A 22,346-nucleotide genomic window follows, 5' to 3' on the forward strand; every position below is an offset into this window, starting at 1 on the left:
AGCCTGGACATTTACCGGTAATGCGACGGTCATAAGCCCCGGAGGCTGAGCCGGCGGCCGGAATTTGGCCTGAACACTGAACGACTACCAGAAATAGCGGCGAGTCAATACGCTGGCCGACGACGGGAAACGCGTCAAAGAACACCGACCCCGCACTGTTGTAAAAGGTTGCCATGGTAAGACCGGTGTGACCATTTCTAGGGAAACAGGGCTGTATCGATCGCTACATCGTCTTATCATAATTGGCTATACAGGGTGGGGCAGCATAATCGGGAATAAATATCAACCGGGATTATTTGGTCATGAATTTAAAAATATAGCTCCAAGCACTATTTTAACAACATCCCATCAATCGGTCACCTTTTACCTATCCCTCATCCTATTTGACCGCCCTTCGCGTCGATGACCTTCTCAAGGCGGGTCCAAAAGCACGCGCATGCACGTGCAGCCTCCTGCTTGTCCATGATCGCCCATCAGCTTCGTACCTTGCACTGAAGACCGTTTTTACTGATGATAAGTTGTTCATTAAACTTCTACCAAAAAACGCTCCATATAAAGAATTTGGTCGGATTTAAATCGGCGGAGTTGAAGGACCAGAAGTTTTTGGTTCATCTCAGGTGGAGGTGCCCTACACAATAACATGTCGTCCTCACTGCAGTACCAGCACGGACAGAGTCCTCGTAAGACGTGATCTGGACCGTCAGTGATCCTCTCTTCCGACGACTCCACGTGAGTCTGCCAGAGTGTGGATGTATTTACCAGAGGTGCTCGTTTTATCCGGGCTCGATGAAGTAGGGTGCACCACGTGCACCTCCCTTGAAGACCACCCATAGGTCCATCACCTCAACAGGATGTTTACTTTGCATGACCGCTGCAATATTCTCGATACAATCCCCTATATGGCATGCCATTCTTTTTTATCGTATTCCAGTCGGTGATAAGATTTTTGGTCGCTGAAGTTTTGAACATTGTTTCTTTTTAATATGCTCAAGAGCTTCTTTCTTATATTCAAGTGAGTCATCTTGTATGTCCTCTGCTAAGAGTTATTTTACGACGATTACGTTAACTTTTTGTCCTAAGTATCCCCACACAATCCTTATCGTCCGTGATAACACGTTGACCTGTCCAGCAACCTTTACGTAGAATGGCATTGTTTTAAACAAAATGTTCTTGTTTTACTCGTTTAACATTAGTGTCTATGGGCGCGCGCAAAGCACTTGGAGCACCGTCGAACTATTTTGCTGCTCTTTTCCAGGAAGTTGCATGCTCATGGATGTAGTCATGTCAGATGATGCACAACTTTTGGGCGTTTCATTGCCATGATATAATTTATCAAAATAATGCCATGCCTACTCATGACCAGAGCCCAAAAAGCATTCCCGATTATGCTGCCCCACCCTGTATGTACCGACTCATACTGATTGTCGAAAAAAGCAATATCAGTGTGGGCTGCAAAGTGCGCGGATCAAAGTGGAACGTGAGGGGAGGAGGGGGCGGGGGGGGGCTGGGGGAACCTGTGTGACTTGAGCACAGATTGAGCCGGCTCTGCAGCCCGCTGGATGAGCAATAATTGAGTAAAGTCCAAAGAAAATTTGGTAAAATAATGTTGTAGCATGCATAAGTTCATTGAGCTCAGGTGCGATCAGATAGAAGTTCAAATGTCCCCCGATTACCGCAGGCTGGTAAACATTATGAGGTCTCAACACTGCATGGCTGACTGGCCTGCGTAAAATATGGCCTATCGGAGACAGCCAGCCTCTAATTCACATATCGGCGATATAATGAAATGTTGCCTGGACAATTTGATCTGCTGGTGACCCTCAATCAGCACGACACGTAGCTACAGCGCATTAGCTCAGATTGCACTGGACAGTCGAACCGCGCTGGCGGATCTGACAGCGGCGATGGAAACTAACTGTGCCGACGGGATCGGGCAGCGCGGCGGAAACGAGCTGGTGGGATCAGCACCGGTGAGATCCGACTGGGATCCAACAGCACCGGTGGGTTCCAATCGGGATCCAAGTGTACCGGTGGGGTCCAACTGGGATCAACCATACCGGTTGGATCCAACTGCGATCCGTCTGTACCGGCGGGATCCAACTGGGATCCAATTGTACCGGTGGGATCCGCGCGGCTGGAACCCGGCGGTGCCGGTAGGACAGCGGGGCGGGCTGGACGCTGGGGCCGAGCCGCGCCGGGGCGCTGCGAGTGGACGCTTGTCGTTAACACGCGCGACTCGCAGGCTCAGGGGGCGCCGGCGGCCGCGCCGCGGCGGCTCACATGGGCAGCAGAGCGGCGCCGTAGCACGGCGTGCCGGCGCCCCCGGCCGAAGTGGAAGGAGCGAACACGGACGGGCCGCAGTCGGCCACCGTGTCCGGGGAGTAGAACTGACTCAGCGACCGGGAAACGGCCAGAGGCATGGCAGACTGCAGCATGGCCGCCCGGCTCATGGACATGTGGGACGGGTACTGCTCGCCCCCAGAGCCGACAGACGAGAGCGGCGGGAAGTACTGCTGGCCAGACGTTCTGGCAACCGAGAGTGGTGGAAAGTACTGCTGGCTGGGCGACCTGGCAGCCGAGAGCGGCGGCGAGTACTGCTGGCTGGATGATCTGGCTATCGGCAGAGACAGCGAGTAGTCTTTGTTGGCCGACCTGGCCAGCGGGTGGGTCGGGGAGTACTGCTGGTTTGAGGTCCCCGGCGCTGGCAGAGAGGAGTACTGCTGGTTGGGGACTCTGGTGATGGATACAGAACCCAGCGAGTACGGCTCGTTGGGAGCTCTCTCCGTGGGCAGCGGCGGAGAGTACTGCTGGCTCGGCGGCCTGGAGTCCGGAAGGGGAGAGGGATACGGCTGACTGGGTGACCGGGCGGCGGACAGCGCCGCGGGGTACTCGTGGCCCGGGGACCGGGTGGCCGGGAGGGGCGAGGAGTACTGCTGGCTGGGCGATCTGCCGGCTGGGGGCGGCGGAGAGTACTGCTGGCTCAGGGAGCGGCTCACAGACAGCGGCGGCGAGTACTGGTGGCTCGACGACCGGGCGATGGACGGCGGCGGTGAGTACTGCTGTGCCGGCCCCGCCACGCCCATCGGAGAGAACTGGGCGGGCGTGGGCGCGTTGCTGATGGGCGAGTACTGGCCCACGGACGAGGGCCCGGTGCCGGCCGGCGAGTACTCGGCCGGGGAGGTGGTCACCGTGATGGGCGAGTACTGGTCGGGCGAGCCGCCGGAGAGCTGGCGCAGCGGCCCGCCGCCCGGCGAGAAGGGGCCGTCGGCGCCGGGCGGCGGCCCCGGCGAGCCCTGCTGGGGTCCGGCTGGCTCGGCCAGGGGCGAGAGCTGACCGGCGGTCGGTGTCGGCGGGGTGCGGCCCACCGCGCAGGGCTGCAGCGGCGGTACGGCGGCGCCGTCGTACCCGGCACGCAGCGCCGCCGACTCCATCGTATCCAGGCTGAGGGCTCCGTCTGGAACGGGGCGGAGAGTGGCGTCAGCAGAGGAATCCACACGGTATCCGGACACCGTATCCGGACATCAGTTCGGCACATAATCCACACGGTGTCAGTACCGGTCACTGCAACGGAATCGATACATTATCGGTATCAGTTCGGCATCAGTTCGGTACGGTATTGACATCGCAATGACACGGCATCGGTATCAGTTCGGTATCAGTTCCGTATCAGTTCGGTATCAGTTCGGTATGGTATCGCAATGACACGGTATCGGTATCAGTTTAAGCATCAGTTCGGTATATGTAAGTTCGGTAGGGTATCGACAAGTTATGGGTACGGTATCGGTCACTGCAGACTAGCGCTATAGTACCGGTATCGGTCACTGAAGACTAGCGCTATAGTACCGGTATCGGTCACTGCAGAGCGGCACTAAAGCATCGGTCTCTGGAGAGTGTATCTGTACCGGTCACTGCAGCCTGGCGCCATAGTTGGTATCCATATCGTATACCTCACCAAGTCACGTCTTCTCATAACATGGACCACCAACGTCAGATGAGAATAGACAAAACTATTTATCATACATTACGGGCCGCGGGAGCAACAAACCGCCTCCTGGAGCTGACATGGAACGACGAACCTCACATTGTGCACGGTCCCAAACATTGTACATGAACAGGGAACATCGATTTGGAATATGAACGTTTGCATGGGTATGTCTCAACACAGATTTTCCATTAGCATTTCAAAACGGCCAATGAAAGCAAACATCTTGTTCTTTAAAAATAGCCTTGACCATGGATAACATGAATTCATGTTGTCTATGCTCCAGCCTTCGAATTGATTTTATCTAGCCTTTGATTAACAATGGGATATGATTCTAAAAGAACGATCAGTTGAACTATTGGAAATAGTTTACCGGGAGAAATAAATGGTCACGGACCGTCGTTGCTAAAACCATATAAGTAACGTCACTTTTGAAACTACATCCCTGCCACACATTAATTACGAAATACTTCTCATATTTTCCTGTTGCTAATAATGCCAAATTTGTGGGCAGTGTTGAGCCGCTCATCGCTTTGCTCGGCTGCACCTTCCACTGCCCAAACGTGGCTGGAGCAAAGGAACGGACGGACTCTGGGCACTGAGCGGGGCATAATGTTATGAAGCTTATAAGCACAACTATTCGTAAGTAAAGACAAGGGAGCGTACAGAACCAACAACAGTGCGACTCAGGTGGCGTGTCTGGTTCCTTACCGCTGCTGCCTCCAAGAGATAAATGTCTGTTATTCAGACTGGTTCGTGGTATGTGCTACAGAGATATTTTCCAAGTCACGACCGAGCGATGAGCCGTACATATTTGCTACGCCCGAGTCCCTGAACACTCCCGGGATCTGTCAGAGTCGCCGGCAGCCACTTTAGTTTGCAAATTGGGTTTCTTTATTGAAACGAGGCGACTCTTCGTCTACATGTCGATACCGTGTGCGTTACATCTGGTCTGATGTAAAAGACATCTGAATGCAAAATGAAATGTGAAAGGTCCATTGATATTTTTCTTCGCTTTGATGATAATAGATGAACATCGAATATTCATTTGAACTTTGTATAACCATGGGTTAATAAAACGACATCTCATCGAAGTTTTAATGTAGACCCCAATTTCTGAATGATTCTACACGAGACCAATAAGTACATAGATGACCGTCATATCGCCGCCGAGGAGCCGACAAACGCTTCGTGTGATGATGTAGGACCATATTGGCTAAACATGACTCTAATAGGAAGACAATGCTGCACCAAGCCGTGCTAACTGAATATGGTGCTGATAATGGACAAGCAATAAAGTTTAACTGACTAGGTTTAGTTTTGGGTGCACAGTTTCACAAGTGACTTTTCCAGGTCAACTTTAGTATAGTTCATTCGATGCGTATCGCCAAGAGAAACACAATGATGGTAAAATTTGACTCAAATCTTTGATGACCTTCAGTGACCTCAGCGACGACCTGGTATGCTTTATGATAATGTTCGTAAAATAAACACAACAGCTCCGTGAACTTCCGTTGCCTCTGTGCCCCAGGCCAGCAAACAGTGGCGTGCTGAAGTAAATGCTTGCTGAAGGGTCGCCAAACCGTGACCCTTTGCTTATCTGCCGACAATGCTATGCAACGAAATTTCATTAACTTTCCCATGGAATAAATGACACTGATGAATAATCTGGTCGGCGCACCTGGAGCCAGCCAACTTCCTAACTTTGCGGCTGCCTTTGCTGTGAGAGCGGCCGAATTAATGAGTGCTGTGAGCGACAAATGACATTCGGGGCGGGCTATTTCTGCTGCGCTGCCGAGCGCCCGCTCGCCCGGCCCCGTTAGGCTTTCCTTAGAGGCGGACGCGGAGCGTCATCAATGGATGTGCGACACATGGTGACAGCTGGAGTCGGACAACGGGAGAACAACGGGCTCTTCTGAACGGCCGGGGAACGACGCCGAGTGCTAAACGCAGGTGATCGATAAGATGCTATAGGGACTACTGAGTAGGGACGATGCCATCGCCACCAGGCACATCGAGAGATAGACTGAGAAGAGCGGACTGAGAAGAGAATAGAGATCAACTGTTATATAGGGCAATACAAAAATATATTGTGCAAGAACAGCTGGAGTAGCTGAGCACACCATCACAAGAAGTAAAACACTTTAAAATACATGAATCAATAGGCGCGTGTGTGTGTGCAATGTGCATCTTGCAGATGCCAAGTAATTCGGGATTTCTGAATTCCATGCCTGGCAGGTAAGAGGTGCCTTGAGATACTCTTTGATCCGGCAGGCAGCTGTATGTATGTATGTATGTATGTATGTATTGACACCAAAAGCCTTCCACATATGGCGTGGCGATTACGGCTTAGATCCGAGTATAATGGGTAACAATCATGCGGGCAGGGGGAAGAACACTCAGCACTAGACGACAGTCATCCATCGATGGGGGTCGCGACAATAATCATATACATATGTACACAAGACAAACAATATATATGTTACAGGCAATGTGTGGAATCAGGCATTCTATAGAATGCCTAGGCATTCTATAGAATGCCTGACCGACCAGGCATTCTATAGAATCCCTAGGTATTCTATAGAATGCCTGACCCACCAGGGATTCTATAGAATCCCTAGGCATTCTAAAGAATGCCTGATTTTCAGGCATTCTATAGAATGCCTAGGAAATACACGAATCTTTCCAACATATAAGTGTATGTTGTATAAGATTATGAGCACAGACCGACATGTAACATTATTATTTTCTGCCAGGCTACCTTGCGTTCAGCTATTTATGTTCATTCAGTCAAATGTTCATTCAGTCAAATTTTCCGGTCAGGTATTCAATCTGACCTTATTAGGTCAAATTGTATCAGGATTTCATTCTGAGAGTACAGAGTATTTAATATTTATCTTAACGCTAGAAAGACGATGGTGGTAATGTCAATATCGGAAACGCCTTTGGTAAAAAAAAAAATACACAGAAAAAAAACTGACAAATCGTCCATTTTTGGAGGTGTTTGCCTTCTAAGGAATTGATTTAAGGTCAAACTGGAGAAAACGGCTACGAGCCAAAAATGGACACAAATTGGGCTGACCTAAAAAATGGCTTAGCTATTTGTTTTAGAAATGGCACCCTTTCGGACATTGCCAAAGAAGAACTGAAGTAAAATTTCATAATTTTGAGTCTTTGACGACCTTTCGAATACCACATGGCCCAGAAGTCAAGCTGGAAGGGGAGATCGAACAACACCTAATCCGGCTCTTGTTACGGCCGGGCCACCGCCCAGACGTGGAATAATGAACCATTTATTCAGGTTATTCCCTGACATTACAGTGTAGGTTGAGCTGTCCATGTATGCATATTGAGAGTCGTTACACGAAGTGCTTATGACGACATAAAATGTGACCTTTGGTGTATTTTTCACCTTCATTTCTAACATCAGAACAAAGCCATCGTCATTCCCAATCACTTTCGATTCAAGCCTACGGTCCACCCTCCCAGCCAACACTCTTCTAAGGCAGCTTCGTATCTGTAGCAGCATAATCCTCCGAGGGTAACCGTTTAAGCGACTGGCTGGCCTGTGACTCTCCCGCGTGCCTTGCGCCGTGGCTCTCCCGTGCCAACGGAATTGGATCAGCTGCTGCTTGCGGCGCACCATTTGGTGGTCGGCATAGCCCAATACCTCCCTCGCTTCCTCTCAGCTCATTGCCCTGAAATGGTGTGAGGTGACGACCGGCCTAGGCCAACAATGAAAATTAGGTAAACAAATAGCATTACTGCCACTGACCCCTAATTTTCGAAGTGTGTTTCGGACAATCAAAATACTTAGGCATTCTATAGAATGCCTGGGAGCTTAAGCCAGGCATTCTATAGAATGCCTAAGCAGTCAGGGATTCTATAGAATACCTAGGGATTCTATAGAATGCCTGGTCGGTCAGGCATTCTATAGAATGCCTAGGCATTCTATAGAATGCCTGATTCCACACATTGCCTGTAACATATATATACATAAGCACAAACAGATCGTCCACCAATTGGCGGCATGCCCTGCCTACTACTAAACAGACTCGTCAGCGGCGTAGCGGGGATTTGTTAATCAGCGCGGCCCTGGCAGACCGGGCGAAGCTGGCAGGTGGCAGCTGCACTACCTGGGGTGGGAGGCTATTCAATAGCGCCGCGGCACGGTACTCAAAACGCCGTTTTCCAGTTTCAAGCCTCGGTCGGGGAAGATGAAGGAGATGATCCTGCCGTGTGTGCCTGTCTCGAAAATTTTGGTTAGGGACGAACAGTGCAGCGAGGTTCTCGGGCTCTTCATGCTTAATGACCTTTTGCGCGATCGTGAGTGTCAGGTAATCTGACATGGATTTTGGTGATAGCCAGCCAAGTCTGTCACGCAGGTCCGAGACGTGGTCAAACTTACGCCGTCCGAAGATCACTCTAGCGGCAAAGTTCAAAATTTTCTGGAGTCGGTCAAAATTTTTCTGAGTCCCGTTACCGTACACAGTGAGGCAGTAGTTGATCCGTGATATGACAAGAGATGTAACGAGGACTTTAATGACACCGTCAGGAAGACAATTTCGTGCGTGAGACAGTCCGACCAACAAGCCAGTACACCGACGACTAAGCTCGGACACATGTGCTTCCCAGGACAGGGCGCTGTCAAAGACAACACCCAGATTCCCCACCTGCTCGCATGGCTGCAACACAGAGTCGCGAAGAGAGACGCTGAAGTCGGGTACTTTCCGTAAATTTTGTCTGCTGCCAAAAACCATTAGTTGAGTTTTGTTTGCGTTTAGCTTGAGGGCGTGAAGACAGAACCAGTCACTGATTGATGCGAGTGAAGCTTCCATGCGAGAGATAAGCGATCTGAGGTCGTCGGCACGGCCGCTCACTAGAACCTGGGTGTCGTCCGCATATTGGAAAACGGTGGCGTCACCTGCGTATAGCGAGAGGTTGTTCGAAAATATGGTGAAGAGTAACGGTCCCAGGGCAGATCCTTGGAAGACGCCCATATTATTTGGAACTTGGAAGCGGCCGCGACAGTACTCTACCTCCGGCGCCGTTAGATAGGGACACGCTCTGGGTGTGTCCCGTGAGAAAAGCAGAAAACCAAGTGGTCTCGATCCCGTGCACAGCCAGTTTTTGAAGTAGAAGGTCGTGGTCGATGACATCAAAGCATTTGCTCAAATCAAGGAGACACAGCAGTGAAAGTTCTCCCCTATCAGAGGCTGCGAGGATTTGGTCTGTGACGGACAGCAGAGCGGTCTCTGTGGAGTGTCGGGGGCGAAAACCATGCTGCGAGGAGGCAAGGAGATAGTTATTTGAGAGGTAGTGGTAAAGCTGTTGATGTACAAGGCGTTCCACAACCTTCATAATCACGGGGACTAATGAGATTGGTCGGAAGTTGGTGGGATCTGAGGGGCTGCCAGATTTGAAGATTGGGTGGACTGTGGAATGTTTCCAGGAATCGGGGATATCGGAGTTGGTAATACACGTATTGATAATGTAAAGTATGACGCGACCGATAGCTGAGAAGCCGGACTTTAACATTCGGATGCAAATGCCATCAGTCCCACTGGCGCCTGAGTTGCGCATGCCGAAGATAGTGTGACCGAGTTCGCCGAGAGTGACCGCGCGGAGCTGGAAACGACAAGCACCGACCCGGGGGAGGCGAACGTTCAGATCGGTAGTGGTGTTAACCCGCGCCCTGCTGGGGGGGTGTTTGAACACCCCCCTTGTGGTTTTTCGCGAATATCTCAAAAACGGCGGCGCGGAGCGCCGCCGTTTTTGGTACACCTTATCATACATCAATTCTACACATGTTGTGAAAATTTCAGACCAAGGTCATTCAAGGTCAGGCCACCAGGTCACTTGAAGTGACCTCACCTCATAAAAAGTTTCAATGTCTGTCATAGCTACACCGAGTGACCGATCGCTTTGAAACTTTCAGCGATTGCTAAGAGCAATAGCATGTACAAAATGTATATCTCAGAATTTTGATATCGATGACCTAAGGTCAGGTCAATTTTGCGACCTCCCCATTATAAGTCAATGGGAGAAAATTGAAATGCGCCTCTTTTGAACGAAAGACATTACAAACACTCCCAAACACTGAATTACAAGTGGTTTAGACACACTGAACATGAAAATGGTGTCCGTGACCCCTGTTTATGCCCTGAGGTCATCTTAGGTCACGAATGGTATCTAACAGTTTTTCGCAAATAACTTTTGATAGAGGCATGCTAGAGCGATGAAAACGCCTTAGATGTGTTCAGCTCGACGATACGGATCGACTGATATGCAACATGACCCTTTCCGGTCAGGTCGTGACCTTGACCTGAGGTCAAATTTTCAAATTGACCTTTCAAGGTCAAGTTATAGTTCATTCGATGCGTCTTGACGAGAGGAACACGATGCCGGTGAAAGTAAGCTCGTACAAGGCTTGGGTCAAAAGTTATTGCAGAAAAACTGTTTCCGAAAAAATCGGCTATTTTTGCAGTTTTTGCCCCCTGCAGGCAAAACCGTTGACGTTAGGTGAAATCTGAGAAAATTACTCAGAAAGGGCGTTAATAGGGCTATCGAATGCGCTTTTCCGCGGCGCTGTAGCTCTATTGGTTCCCGAGTTATGCGTTGGCTTCTTGGAAATTTTCGACATTCGACCTGGAAATCGGCGAAATTTTGCCTTCAATGACCTCTGGTGACCTGACCTTTGACCTGACCAAAAAATTTCAACCGAAGTGATTTCGTCATTATTTTTGACGCTCTTTCGAACGCCGCCTTCCGCGTATTGCTACGTGGCCCAGGAGCCGAGTTAGAAGGGGGGGTGTTCAAACACCCCCCCCCCCAGCAGGGCGTGGAAATCCAGGACCCCCAGCAGGGCGCGGGTTAAGAGACCGGACCTCCGCAGCGATGCGAGGTCCGACAGAGACGAAAAATGAATTTAGTTCATCGGCGGGTAAATTAGGCTGCACACTAGGACCGTCCTTTTTCCCTGCTACAACTGTCCTGATAGACTGCCAGACCTTATTGGGACCCCGCTCGCAGATATTTCTCTGAAGCTCCTCTCGCCGGTCGCGACGCAGCGCGGCCCGAACAGAGCGATTCAGCTCCTTGTAAGCTGTCGACTGACGACCGGACAGTCGTAGCGAGGCGCGGCGCTGGGACATAAGGTTCCGTGTGGCAGCAGAGGCCGGGGGCGCTGTGGGGTTCCGAATGGTAATGCGCTTGAGTGGGGCGTGGTCGTCGATTATAGGCAAAAAATTGGACACGAATGCATCCCACTGATCACTAACAGTCGCGGCGGTAAACACAGGCTCCCAGTCGACAAGCTCCAGATCAGAATTAAGGGCAGTGACATCAACACGGTTGAGCGAATGAGCTGAGATGATTGTAGGCTTCGGACGCAGTTTGGGGACATTGACATCTACGCTAATAAATTTATGCGGACTAAAATGACAAAACTCAACACGGGTGTTAGAGAAGAGGTCCACTTTGTTCACCATACACACGTCTAGGAGCGAACCGGAAGTGAAAGTCGGAGTTGTTACTAGCTGGTCTAGGGAGTAGTCCGATAGGAAGCTGCTGAGATGCTGTCGTGCACGAAAGTTGGGTTCTTTCTTCAGCAGGTCACAGTTTATATCACCGCAGATGACGAGCGGGGTCCTAGGGTGATCGATAAGTACTCTTTGTAACTGACTTTCAAGGTCGGCGAAATCGGCACATAAAGCGGTTTCGGAGTGGCGACGGGGGCGGTATAAAGAACATACGATGAGTTGACGACCTTTGTCGAGCTTGAGCAGCGCCCACTTTGACTCGAGCTGGCTGCAGCCGCGCTCAAAACTTGGGAACTTGATGGGCACTGATGTGATATCCGATTTTGTTGCGATTGCGACGCCGCCGTACCCGCGGCCATCAGGTCGGTCTGTGCGGCTAAGGGAGTAGCCAGGGAACACTGTCCGCGGCGGCTGCGATACTCCAGTCTCCACACCAGAGTATAGGACATAGGTCACCGGTCGAGCACTCGTCGGGCTCTCAGCATCCAAACGCCGTCAGAATATTCATGCACCTTCCTTAGCCAAACCAACCTCGTGATGCCGGCGCTACAAACTTGTCAGAATTGAGCATGACTTGGGGAGCCGGCGTCGGGAGCTGAAACTTCTCGCGACTGTCCATGTATTCCCGGCGGCACTTGTCATGGAGGACATGGCAGGGGCACGCGCCGACGGATCAATGGCGGCTCCATTAAACACTGATGGCGGCCGGCGCAGCGCTCCGAGCCAATGACGAAATGCGGACGCCGGCCGCCTTCAAATGGCGCCGCGCCACTCCAGCCACTCCAGAATGGCCACCATCCATATAAAATGTATGAGAGCGGCCGCTGTTCGTGGGGGGGGGGGGGCTACCACCGGGCCCTGCCGCCCCCCCCCACCCCCCACCCTGTCCCATTCAGTACCACCAAGCCCTGCCTCCCCCCCCCCCCCACCCCCCGCCCGCCCGTCCCATTCAATACCACCCGCACTGCCTCAACTGCAACGCCGTTACCATTGGGCCCTGCCGCCTCCCCTTCAACCCCACCCAATTCAGCTGCAACATTTAAACCCGGGCTCTGTCCCTTCAATTGCAATACTGTTACAATTTGGCCCTTTCGCCGTCCACCTCTCCAATAGTGACACTGTAACAATTGTTACCATTCGACCCGTCGCCGCCTCCTTTGAACTACGCCACCTTTCTACAACTGTTGTCCATCGTCTAAAATTTGTAAAAGCAGATTCAAAACGAAAGTTTGTAGAGGCAGTGCATTAGTTTGAGCAAAAGATCTGGGACTTGATCACAAGGATCGTAATCGCGGCTAGGGTCTGTGCGGATGAAGGCACTTGGCGGAAAACTTTTCACTTCTATCGATAGACCCTCTGATAGCATATAATTTGACAGCCTTGTGTTGAGGGATCCAGTGAGACAAAGATCCAAACACGATACCCATTTGTTAAGTTATACATACTATTTGTTGGAATCCAAATGCAATTTTTGTAAATATATGTACTGCGCTTTGGAATGCTTCTATTTTGACAGATCAAATGTGATCGATTGAACAATATGTTAGTGTAGCACTATTTATAGTTGTGTAATAGGCAATGTACATACATGCAATTGTCCCAGGTTATCGTTTCACAGGCTGGGTATTGTATCGTAAGATCAATGCAGAGCAACTGGATTTGGGATCTGATCCCACTTTATCAAGTTGGATAAGATCCCAGAATCCAACCGTCATACATATCTGTCCTTTTTTGTCGAATCCTTTGAGAGAAATGAATACACGTCAAGCAGCCTGTTGTCAATAGGATCATATATCCTATTCCTAGCCTCCGTTCGGCATTTGACCTTGAGACCCACAGAATCCCAAATCTAACACTCGGATCCATGAACATTGCCACGAGGTATAACTTTGTCTCAATAACTGCACCCAGCCGTAGCGTTGGCCAAGCCATTTATCGTCACAACTGAAACACTTTTGGGTTAGGTTCTGCACTGAAGAAAATGGTGTACGTTGGGAGCTATGATCCGCCTTTCTCCGCGGCTGCCCGGAGGCGGCAGCGCGGTTCGGCCCGGTCCGGGCCGCTCCTCGCGGGTCAGTGGGTTCACGGACGGACCGGGGCGTGTTCACATGGCAATATCGCGCTTTACTATCGAAACCCACCGCCGGTGCATGTAGTCTTGCCATGCAAACGCGGCGTTTGTCAAGCCATTACTGTCGCGAGGCGGCGGTTCGCGGAACGCCGCAGCTATGGAAGGCCGTTCCCCGGCCGGGTGATGGCGGCGCGGCGTGGCGGCCGGCTCCCACCGCTCCCCCCACCCCCACCACCCCGGCCCCCACCCGGTTCAGGCCCCGGTCCGCCAGCCGCCGCCGGCGTCCCGCGGACGGACGGACGGCCTCGCCATGTGCAGTGTGCACTGTGCAGGCCGCCGTTATGTAACCGGTCGCCGCTGCAAGGAGGATCTTATTGCGCCGCGCCGCGCCACGCCACACTGCCGGTCGGCGACGCTAGATACAACCCAGATTGGGGAGGGTCAGGAAATTACCAAATAATTAAAAGTAGCAATATCCCTCAGGAGCCTTAACGTCATGTTTCCACTAGAAGCTAAAACCGTGCAGTTATATACCATTGCAACCTTTTGGATATTAGAATGGGATGCAGAAAACGTGGCTCCTGGAATGCTTTGCAAGAATACAGAAAACAAAGTCCGAAGCCGAAAAAATTGTCGTAAGCTAGCCATTAGCTGACGTGGAAATAGGCACTTAAACAATAATGTTGAAAAGTATTTAGTTGGATGCATAATGATACACGATGAACGTTAGTCCATCTTGCAATTCTAGTGAATCAAAGGGAGTAACTACTTGGTTTATTCTATAGGCCATATGATGTTATGAGCTAAGATATACAGATGAGCATGTTTTGCCTTATTAACAAATATTAATTTGACAGCAAGAAAAACAGTTTCTTCTACACAAAATCAGCATATTTAGACATGGCTATCTACTTCGACGAGATGGCAACGTGATATGTAGGTACAATTTATGATCGCTTAGCATTTCCGTTTACAATGCAATTTCTTTCTAATACGGAGGACAATGACATTTTCTAGGCAGCACGAGACCCTGTAGGCATAAGGTCAGCAAAACGAAACTCCTCCGACGATGAATGAAGTCAGATCAATCATTCTACTACGTCAACTTCAATTTCCTTCTACAATTTAAGCCACCATTACCTATCACTGAGCAATATGGCAAATGCAGGAAAAGGAATCGATGACGATTCGTGCCCACCTTTAGCACGTGAATGACAAATCGGTCCACGACTGACGAGTGACGCCCTTCGATTTACGGCACATCATATCGAGCTCATCTCAGTCGAATTCACAGGAATTCGATGAATTCACAGATGTATTTGGCTGACGAGTCACCAAGCCCGAGTACATTGGTGATGCATGAGTGAAGTTAAATAACGTAGCAAAGGTTTTTTCTCTCTCAGCCTGTCCGTTCGAAAACGCAAATAACACAGTTGAAATCAAGTACCTGCCTATAACTCTTGAGGTGGCAAAAAAGGCTGCCTGTTTTTATCGAATTAAATAATGGTAAAGTGACGCATATCTGCATATTTATAGAAACCACTTCCATTCATGACCTCCAAATGGCTTTAGGAATGACGCTCGTTTCCAAACTAGAAGCGCCGCTTTAACATTTTGCTAGAAAAAGGACCTTCCTTGCATTCCATTCCTCACGTTTGGGTCTACCAGCAAATATGCAAAAATAAGTGTTATATGCGTTCCACGCACCTTCTGTTCTTCTGAGCCTAGAATCCTCCCCTCATCGAATCTGCCGACGTCTTCGTACCCAAATGGACCGATGTGATTTCCAAAGATAATGTAATTATTACGGAACTTATTATTATCATCCGAGTATTAACAGATTATTACGGATTACGTAAACAATTCAGTAATAAGTGGTATCAGGCACGACAACAATCATAAGTCGGACCTGAGTCTGAGGTTTTTTACGTTTTGAAGAACAAACAAATAAGGAAATAAGCTCGCAACAAAACGTGTTAGGTCACACGAATTGATGAGATCAGTAGTGACTTTCCTACGAACGCGGGAATCAATTTCGACAAATGTGCTCATAGATATAAAGTTAGCTGAGGAAGGCATCACACTAAGCTAAGGTATGTAAGTGACCTAATATTACTATGTTATATCAATAGGTCTCTGGTCTATTGTACGTCAGCGAAGAGTTTTTAAGCTCATAGCTACATACCGTCTACGATAGATGTAGTTGTTAGTTACGATAGGTAGATGGTAAAAATTACAAAGGCTGTATTTATGATTGCTTTAAGACTATCTTCGTTTAGCTTTATCACGAAAGAGACATTTACTGCGATCACCATGCGTTCGCCTAGTTAAGAAGGGTCGAAATGCTGCACAAATGTATATAAAAAGTCGCCTGGAACACTGCATAGGTCAATGGCATGCGTCTTAACCCGCGCCCTGCTGGGGGGGGGGGGGGTTGAACACCCCCCCTTGTGGTTTTTCGCAAATATCTCAAAAACGGCGGCGCGGAGCGCCGCCGTTTTTAGTACACCTCATCATACATCTATTCTACACATGTTGTAAAAATTTCAGACCCAGGTCATTCAAGGTCAGGTCACCAGGTCACTTGAAGTGACCTCACCTCATAAAAAGTTTCAATGTCTGTCATAGCTACACCGAGTGACCGATGGCTTTGAAACTTTCAGCGATTGCTAAGAGCAATAGCATGTACAAAATTTATATATCAGAATTTTGATATCGATGACCTAAGGTCAGGTCAATTTTGCGACCTCCCCATTATAAGTCAATGGGAGAAAATTGAAATGCGCCTCTTTTGGATGAAAGACATTATGAACACTCCCCAACACCAAATTTCAAGTGGTTTAGACACACTGAACATGAAAATGGTGCCCGTGACCCTTGTTTATGCCCTGAGGTCATCTTAGGTCACGAATGTTATCTAACAGTTTTTCGCAAATAACTTTTGATAGAGGCACGCTAGAGCGATGAAAACGCCTTAGATGTGTTCAGCTCGACGATACGGATCGACTGATATGCAACATGACCCTTTCCGGTCAGGTCATGACCTTGACCTGAGGTCAAATTTTCAAGTTGACCTTTCAAGGTCAAGTTATAGTTCATTCGATGCGTCTTGATGAGAGGAACACGATGCCGGTAAAAGTAAGCTCGTACAAGGCTTGAGTCAAAAGGTATTGCAGAAAAACTGTTTTCGAAAAAAATCGGCTATTTTTGCAGTTTTTGCCCCCTGCAGGCAAAACCATTGACGTTAGGTCAAATCTGAGAGGATTGCTCAGAAAGGGCGTTAATAGGGCTATCGAATGCGCTTTTCCGCGGCGCTGTAGCTCTATTGGTTCCCGAGTTATGCGTTGGCTTCTTGGAAATTTTCGACATTTGACCTGGAAATCGGCGAAATTTTGCCTTCAATGACCTCTGGTGACCTGACCTACCTTTGACCTGACTAAAAAATTGACCGAAGTGATTTCGTCATCATTTTTGACGCTCTTTCGAACGCCGCCTTCCGCGTATCGCTACGTGGCCCAGGAGCCGAGTTACAAGGGGGGGGGGGTGTTCAAACACCCCCCCCCCCCCCCCCAGCAGGGCGTGGAAATCCAGGACCCCCAGCCGGGCGCGGGTTAACTGGGCAGAATAGATCGTCCTGTAAAAACATTCAGCCCAAGATTCAACCTGGGTCAATGCCAAGCCAATCAAGTGCCGAAAGTTATCATTCTCTGGGACGCCATATCATTCTCTGGGGCGCCTTGTCATTCTCTGGGACGCCTTATCATTCTGTGGGACGCCATATCATTCTCTGGGATAGAGTAGCTCTCTGACAAATAAATGTTACATTTCACAAAGCAATGTGTGATGAACAAAACATCGATTGACAGGGCAAGATGGATTGAAGTTCAAAAGTAGTGTGTCACAATTTTTATGAGGCAAGAAGTTGCGTATGCTCAAATAGCCCAAATGGTGTTATGTTAAAAAAGACATATTTTAATGATCTGATAAGGCGTTTTATTATCGTGAAAACGTAATATTTACCAATCTTCGGTGGCATCCAGGAAGCAGTGGTCGTGAGTCCTTTCTCCTCGCATTTCATGGCATCTGGAAGAAAGAACAGCGTGTTACATCGATGTCCATGCTGCATGCTTGCATGCTTTCATGCTTCTCGTTTTGCTACAAATGAGGGCGCACGGTACTAAGGTGAATTTTTCATTCACCAACGATGAATGTAGGTTGATTATGAAAATGGTTACACCCTAACTGAAACGAGATTCATAGACACCTGTCATCGCAATCACATATTTCTTTATTGGAATATTTTATTTCTAGTGTTTCTATAAATATGCATCACGCGATGAAGTCGAAAAGTAGTTCATAGATCAGGATAATTAGTGAACCACCGGGAATCTGTTATAGGCGGAGCGAATTCGACTCTTTTAACCACTGAACTCTATAATGTGGAATGCGCATCGGCCGCCAAATGGTGTCCAACGGTGCCGCCATGTTGCGCAGACCAGAAAGCAGCCGCCGCCTGTGCTGGGGAATAGGGAATTCGGGACCTCGATTTACGTTTGCGGTCGCTGCATCCGTTACGCTCAAGCTATGTGGACACAGAACCCGGCATCTTACGCAGAATTGAGTGGAGAACAAGATGAAATCCTAAAAAATCCTCAGCTATAAGGAACTAATACGTTAAACCCTTATAAGTCAATGGGGAAATATGAAAATTGTTATTTTGGCGCCGAGAATGATCTGAAACTATCTCAAGCATATAAAATCATGATTTCATGCACTCTTTGCAAGGTTCTATGCTTCATATTTGCATTGTTGCCCTTGCGTGACGTCATTTGTGACGTCACAAGGGTCACCATTTTTCTTCAATAACTCCCGATCAAATTGAGCTAGCGAGTCGGGAAAGCCACCAATGGACTCAGGAAGACCTGCCGAATCGAATGATATGCGACATGACCTCTTTCGACCAACTTCGTGACCTGGGGGTGCTGACCTGACCTTGACCTGAGGTCAACACCCTAAGTTGACCTGACCCGAACAAAAAGTATATCACTCGATGCGCCTGAGCTAGCTGAACACGATGATGCCAAAATCGCGGCTCTACGGCCATTTTTGGCGAAGTTATTTACCAAAAACCGAACCCGTGCCTTAGATCACTTGACCTGACCTCAGAGGTCACCGGTTGACCTGAGACCCTTACAGCGGGTTCCTACCAGTCACTCTGCATTATACTTTGCCGCATACGACCACTTTACCGCTTAATTCTAGTTTAATTAGCGGTGCATTAGCGAGGTGGGTTCAATCAACCCCCTCGGCCGGGGCAAATGTAGGTCAGGCGAGTGAATTTGAGGAATTCTGAAGATACGATCGTGTTTCCCACTCAATTCTGCGAAAGATGCCGGGTTCCGTATCTACGTAACTTGAACGTAACGGATACGGCGGCCGCAGACGTAAATCGAGGTCCCGAATTCCCTATTCCTCAACACAGGCGGCAGCCGGTTTCTGGTCTGCGCAATATGGCCGCCACCGTTAGACACTACGGCCAATAGGGTTGAAGCGGCATTGCTCCCCTGTGCTTTTAACTCATCGTCACGTGCTGTGACACACGTGTATTAAAACTGTTACATCGCCAACTAGGCAAATCTATTGCGATGAGCCTAATTATAGTTATCTAGGTATTCAAGAACGTCAATTTGATATGGTTGAAATATGAAATTGGTTTGAATCTAACTAGTTAAGAGCTAAAATACTGAAACCTCTTCTATGTCGCAAGATTGACCGTGGTGATACGCCCGTCCCGATTACTCGCCAGGGCGGTAATAATCCACCCCCTCCCCGTGTGTCGCCCGTCTGACCTTGTCCCGGTGTGTCGGTGGCCGCGCCGCCCTGCAGGACGGGCGCGCTCGGTCGGCCGCAGTCCGTGTCTCCCTCCTTAGCCACGCCGGACGGGCCGCGCGGCCGTCCGGTGCTGCACTTGTAGCCGTTGGCCACGGTAGTGCCTTTGGGCCGGCCCGTGCTGACTTTGTAGCCGTTAGCGCGCGTTGTGCCGCGCGGCCGACCGCCGCTCACCTTATAGCCGTTAGCGCGTGTGGTCCCCTTGCGCCGGCCGCCGCGACAGCCCACCTTGTAGCCATTGGCGCGGGTGGTGCCCAGCGGCCGACCCAGTCTCTTGTTGGCCGTCCACGCGCCGGACTCGCGCGTCTGACCCTTCTTCCTGCCGCGTCGTTTTTTCTCGGCGGGCTCGGTGTCGGCGCCGGCGGCCGAGCAGGGTGTCGCCCCGGGAGGCGCCGCGGTCGGGGTGAGCGGGGTGAGACACACATAGCCGGCCGGGTCGCCGCTGGGCCCCGGCGGCGTGCCGTAGCCGGCCGGCGACGGCACCGGCGTCGGGTAGCCGGCGCAGTAGGCTCGCGCCGCCGCCGGGTAACCATAGTAGCGGGGGTAGTGAGGCGGCGCGGCGGCCGCCACCGACACGGGCGCCGGCGGCGGCGGCGCGGCCGACAGCGGCCCCCAGAGCAGGTGCTCATAGGCGCGCGGGTCGATGGGCTCCTGGTCGGGAGACGGCGGCGGCGGCGGCGCGCCACTGCTGGCCTGGCCGCACAGCATGGCCGCTGAGTGGGCGCCCACAGGTGAGCCGACCGTGACCGGCGCGGCCGACGGCGGCGGCGGCGGCGGCGGCGGCTGCAGGCCCAAACGGAACGGAAACCTGCGCCGGCACACAGACAGACAGACGTGTCAGCGGACCGGGCACAGGGCGACAGTCACGATACATATAACGAGATAATCCTTGATGCGAGACATGACAAGATATACAGCGGATGCGCATGCTATTGCACAATGCACAGTGGATAGGCACGTATGTTGTATTAAATAATCTAACTTTCTTACTTCAGTAACTAAGTCTTAACACTTCCATAAAAGATGTACAAGTATGTACTTCGTACAGTGCATGACTTGGTGAGGCATATCTATAAATACAGAAAATTAATTCAATAGAAAGCAGTCGAGCTTACTCTGCCTATTTGAGATGTTCGCGATAAAAATCGTTTTATCATTAAATTTCAGTGCTAAAGAAAATCAGTGTGTTGTGATATGTAGGTCAGGTGAAAATTAATGTACGAGTACATGGGTATATGGAGTTTGTATAAATTCTCCGTTGCACCTATGTAGGACGCCGGCGGGTGGTTTTAACCAGGGCTGCAGAGTCGATGGATTTTCGGCGACTCCGACTCCGACTCCGACTCCGGGCAGAATTGTCGACTCCGACCGACTCAAACTCCCGACTCCGACTCCGCAGACCTAGCAGAGCTGCGGAGTCGACAGATTTTCGGTGACTCCGACTCCGACTCCGGCTCGGGTTTCTAAAATCGACTCCGACTCCGACTCCGACTCCGGTCACAACTGTCGACTCCGACCGACTCCGACTCCGACTCCGACTCCGACTCCGCAGCCCTGGTTTTAACTTTTGAAAACTTCGATGAAAACGTGGATAAACACAAAACGCATTTCAATAAAAACAAACATTGTCTCGTATAACTAAGTGATGAATACAGTGATAAGTGTTGTCGTTGATACATTTCAGTCAGCTCGTTTGCCCACTCCTGATGTATAATCCATGATAAGTGGCACTGATTCATTCTTTCATTACAATTTGCTCAATCAATCTGTTCTGCCTGATGTGACCGAGAGCTCGGTCACGGGCTGTGGGCTCTTAAAAAGGGCCTAGATAGCTCTAGCCTGTATACCAGTAGACTGAAGAATAACTAGTCTCGGTGGCCGGGTGTGGACGGGGGCGTGGGGGGACGGGAGCGGGGGGCAGGTGCCGTCCCCTGGCGTTGAAGTGACCAATAGACTCGGAAAGACCATCCAAATCGCATCATATGCGATGTGACATCCTTCGACCAATTTTGTGACCTGAGTGGCTTTGACCTGATCTTGACCTGAAGTCAACACCCTCGGTTAACCTCACCAAATCATAAAGCCGACTGGACGCGCTCGAGCATTGCACAAGCACGAAGGTGCCAAAATCGCGGCTTTGCGACGATTTTTGGTGACGCTATTTACCAAAAACCGAGCCCCTACCCTGGGGCGCTTGACCTGAGTTCAGAGGTGACGGGTTGACCTGAGACCCTAAAATTGGGTACCAGTCGCTGCGTCTCGTAAAAGCAAACATGCTCGTTTTTTTCTGCGAGGCTCTACGCTCAGTTAGGGACGAAACGGCGAGCGCAGGGTCCACCCGCCATGGACAAACATATAGGCTTGTCGAGGACTAAATTGATGCAAGCAAATTTGTCATTATCAATTAATATTTGTTATTCAATAAGCATGCATATTGTATGTGCTGTACCTACTACTCAATACTGATCTGTGAAAGTAATGTATGGATTGTTCATGCTTCATTAAGCGTATATTTCCCGTAAGAGTGCAACTTTAACACTCGCCGGCACAGGGGGGGGGGGGGGTTGATGCACCCCCCTAAGGTTTTTCGCGAATAACTCGCGTAAAAAGCAGCCGATCGCGACGAAACTTTCAGTACCCTCGCATTTATCAATTTTACACCTATACTGAAAATTTCATGACCCTGACCTAAATGACCTTTGACCTGTGACCTCTTTTCCGAGACCATGTTTGGCCGTAATCGCGATTCGGCGTATCGTATGTCGGCTCGCATTAGCAGCGCGTTTGCAAGCTTTTCGTGGTTTCAAACGTTCAAACATGTGATTTGATGTTGCTCCCATACATTAGGGTGGGTGTCAAGGGC

General features: G+C 50.0%; 1 protein-coding gene across 1 annotated transcript; it reads right to left on the reverse strand.

The window, feature by feature from the left end:
- Positions 1–1,384: 1,384 nt before the first annotated feature.
- Positions 1,385–20,191, reverse strand: LOC122386707 (leucine-rich repeat extensin-like protein 5). Its single transcript, XM_043376161.1, has 3 exons — positions 19,444–20,191; positions 17,615–17,677; positions 1,385–3,454 (listed from the first exon to the last, which is right to left on the reverse strand). Exons 1-3 carry the CDS (start codon positions 20,189–20,191, stop codon positions 2,277–2,279), a joined length of 1,989 nt encoding a protein of 662 aa, XP_043232096.1. The 3' UTR covers positions 1,385–2,276.
- Between the last annotated feature and the right edge of the window lie 2,155 nt (positions 20,192–22,346).

The sequence above is a fragment of the Amphibalanus amphitrite genome, unplaced genomic scaffold (assembly GCF_019059575.1).
Source record: "Amphibalanus amphitrite isolate SeventyFive unplaced genomic scaffold, NRLGWU_Aamphi_draft 000260F_arrow, whole genome shotgun sequence".
Taxonomy (NCBI): Eukaryota; Metazoa; Arthropoda; class Thecostraca; order Balanomorpha; family Balanidae; genus Amphibalanus; species Amphibalanus amphitrite.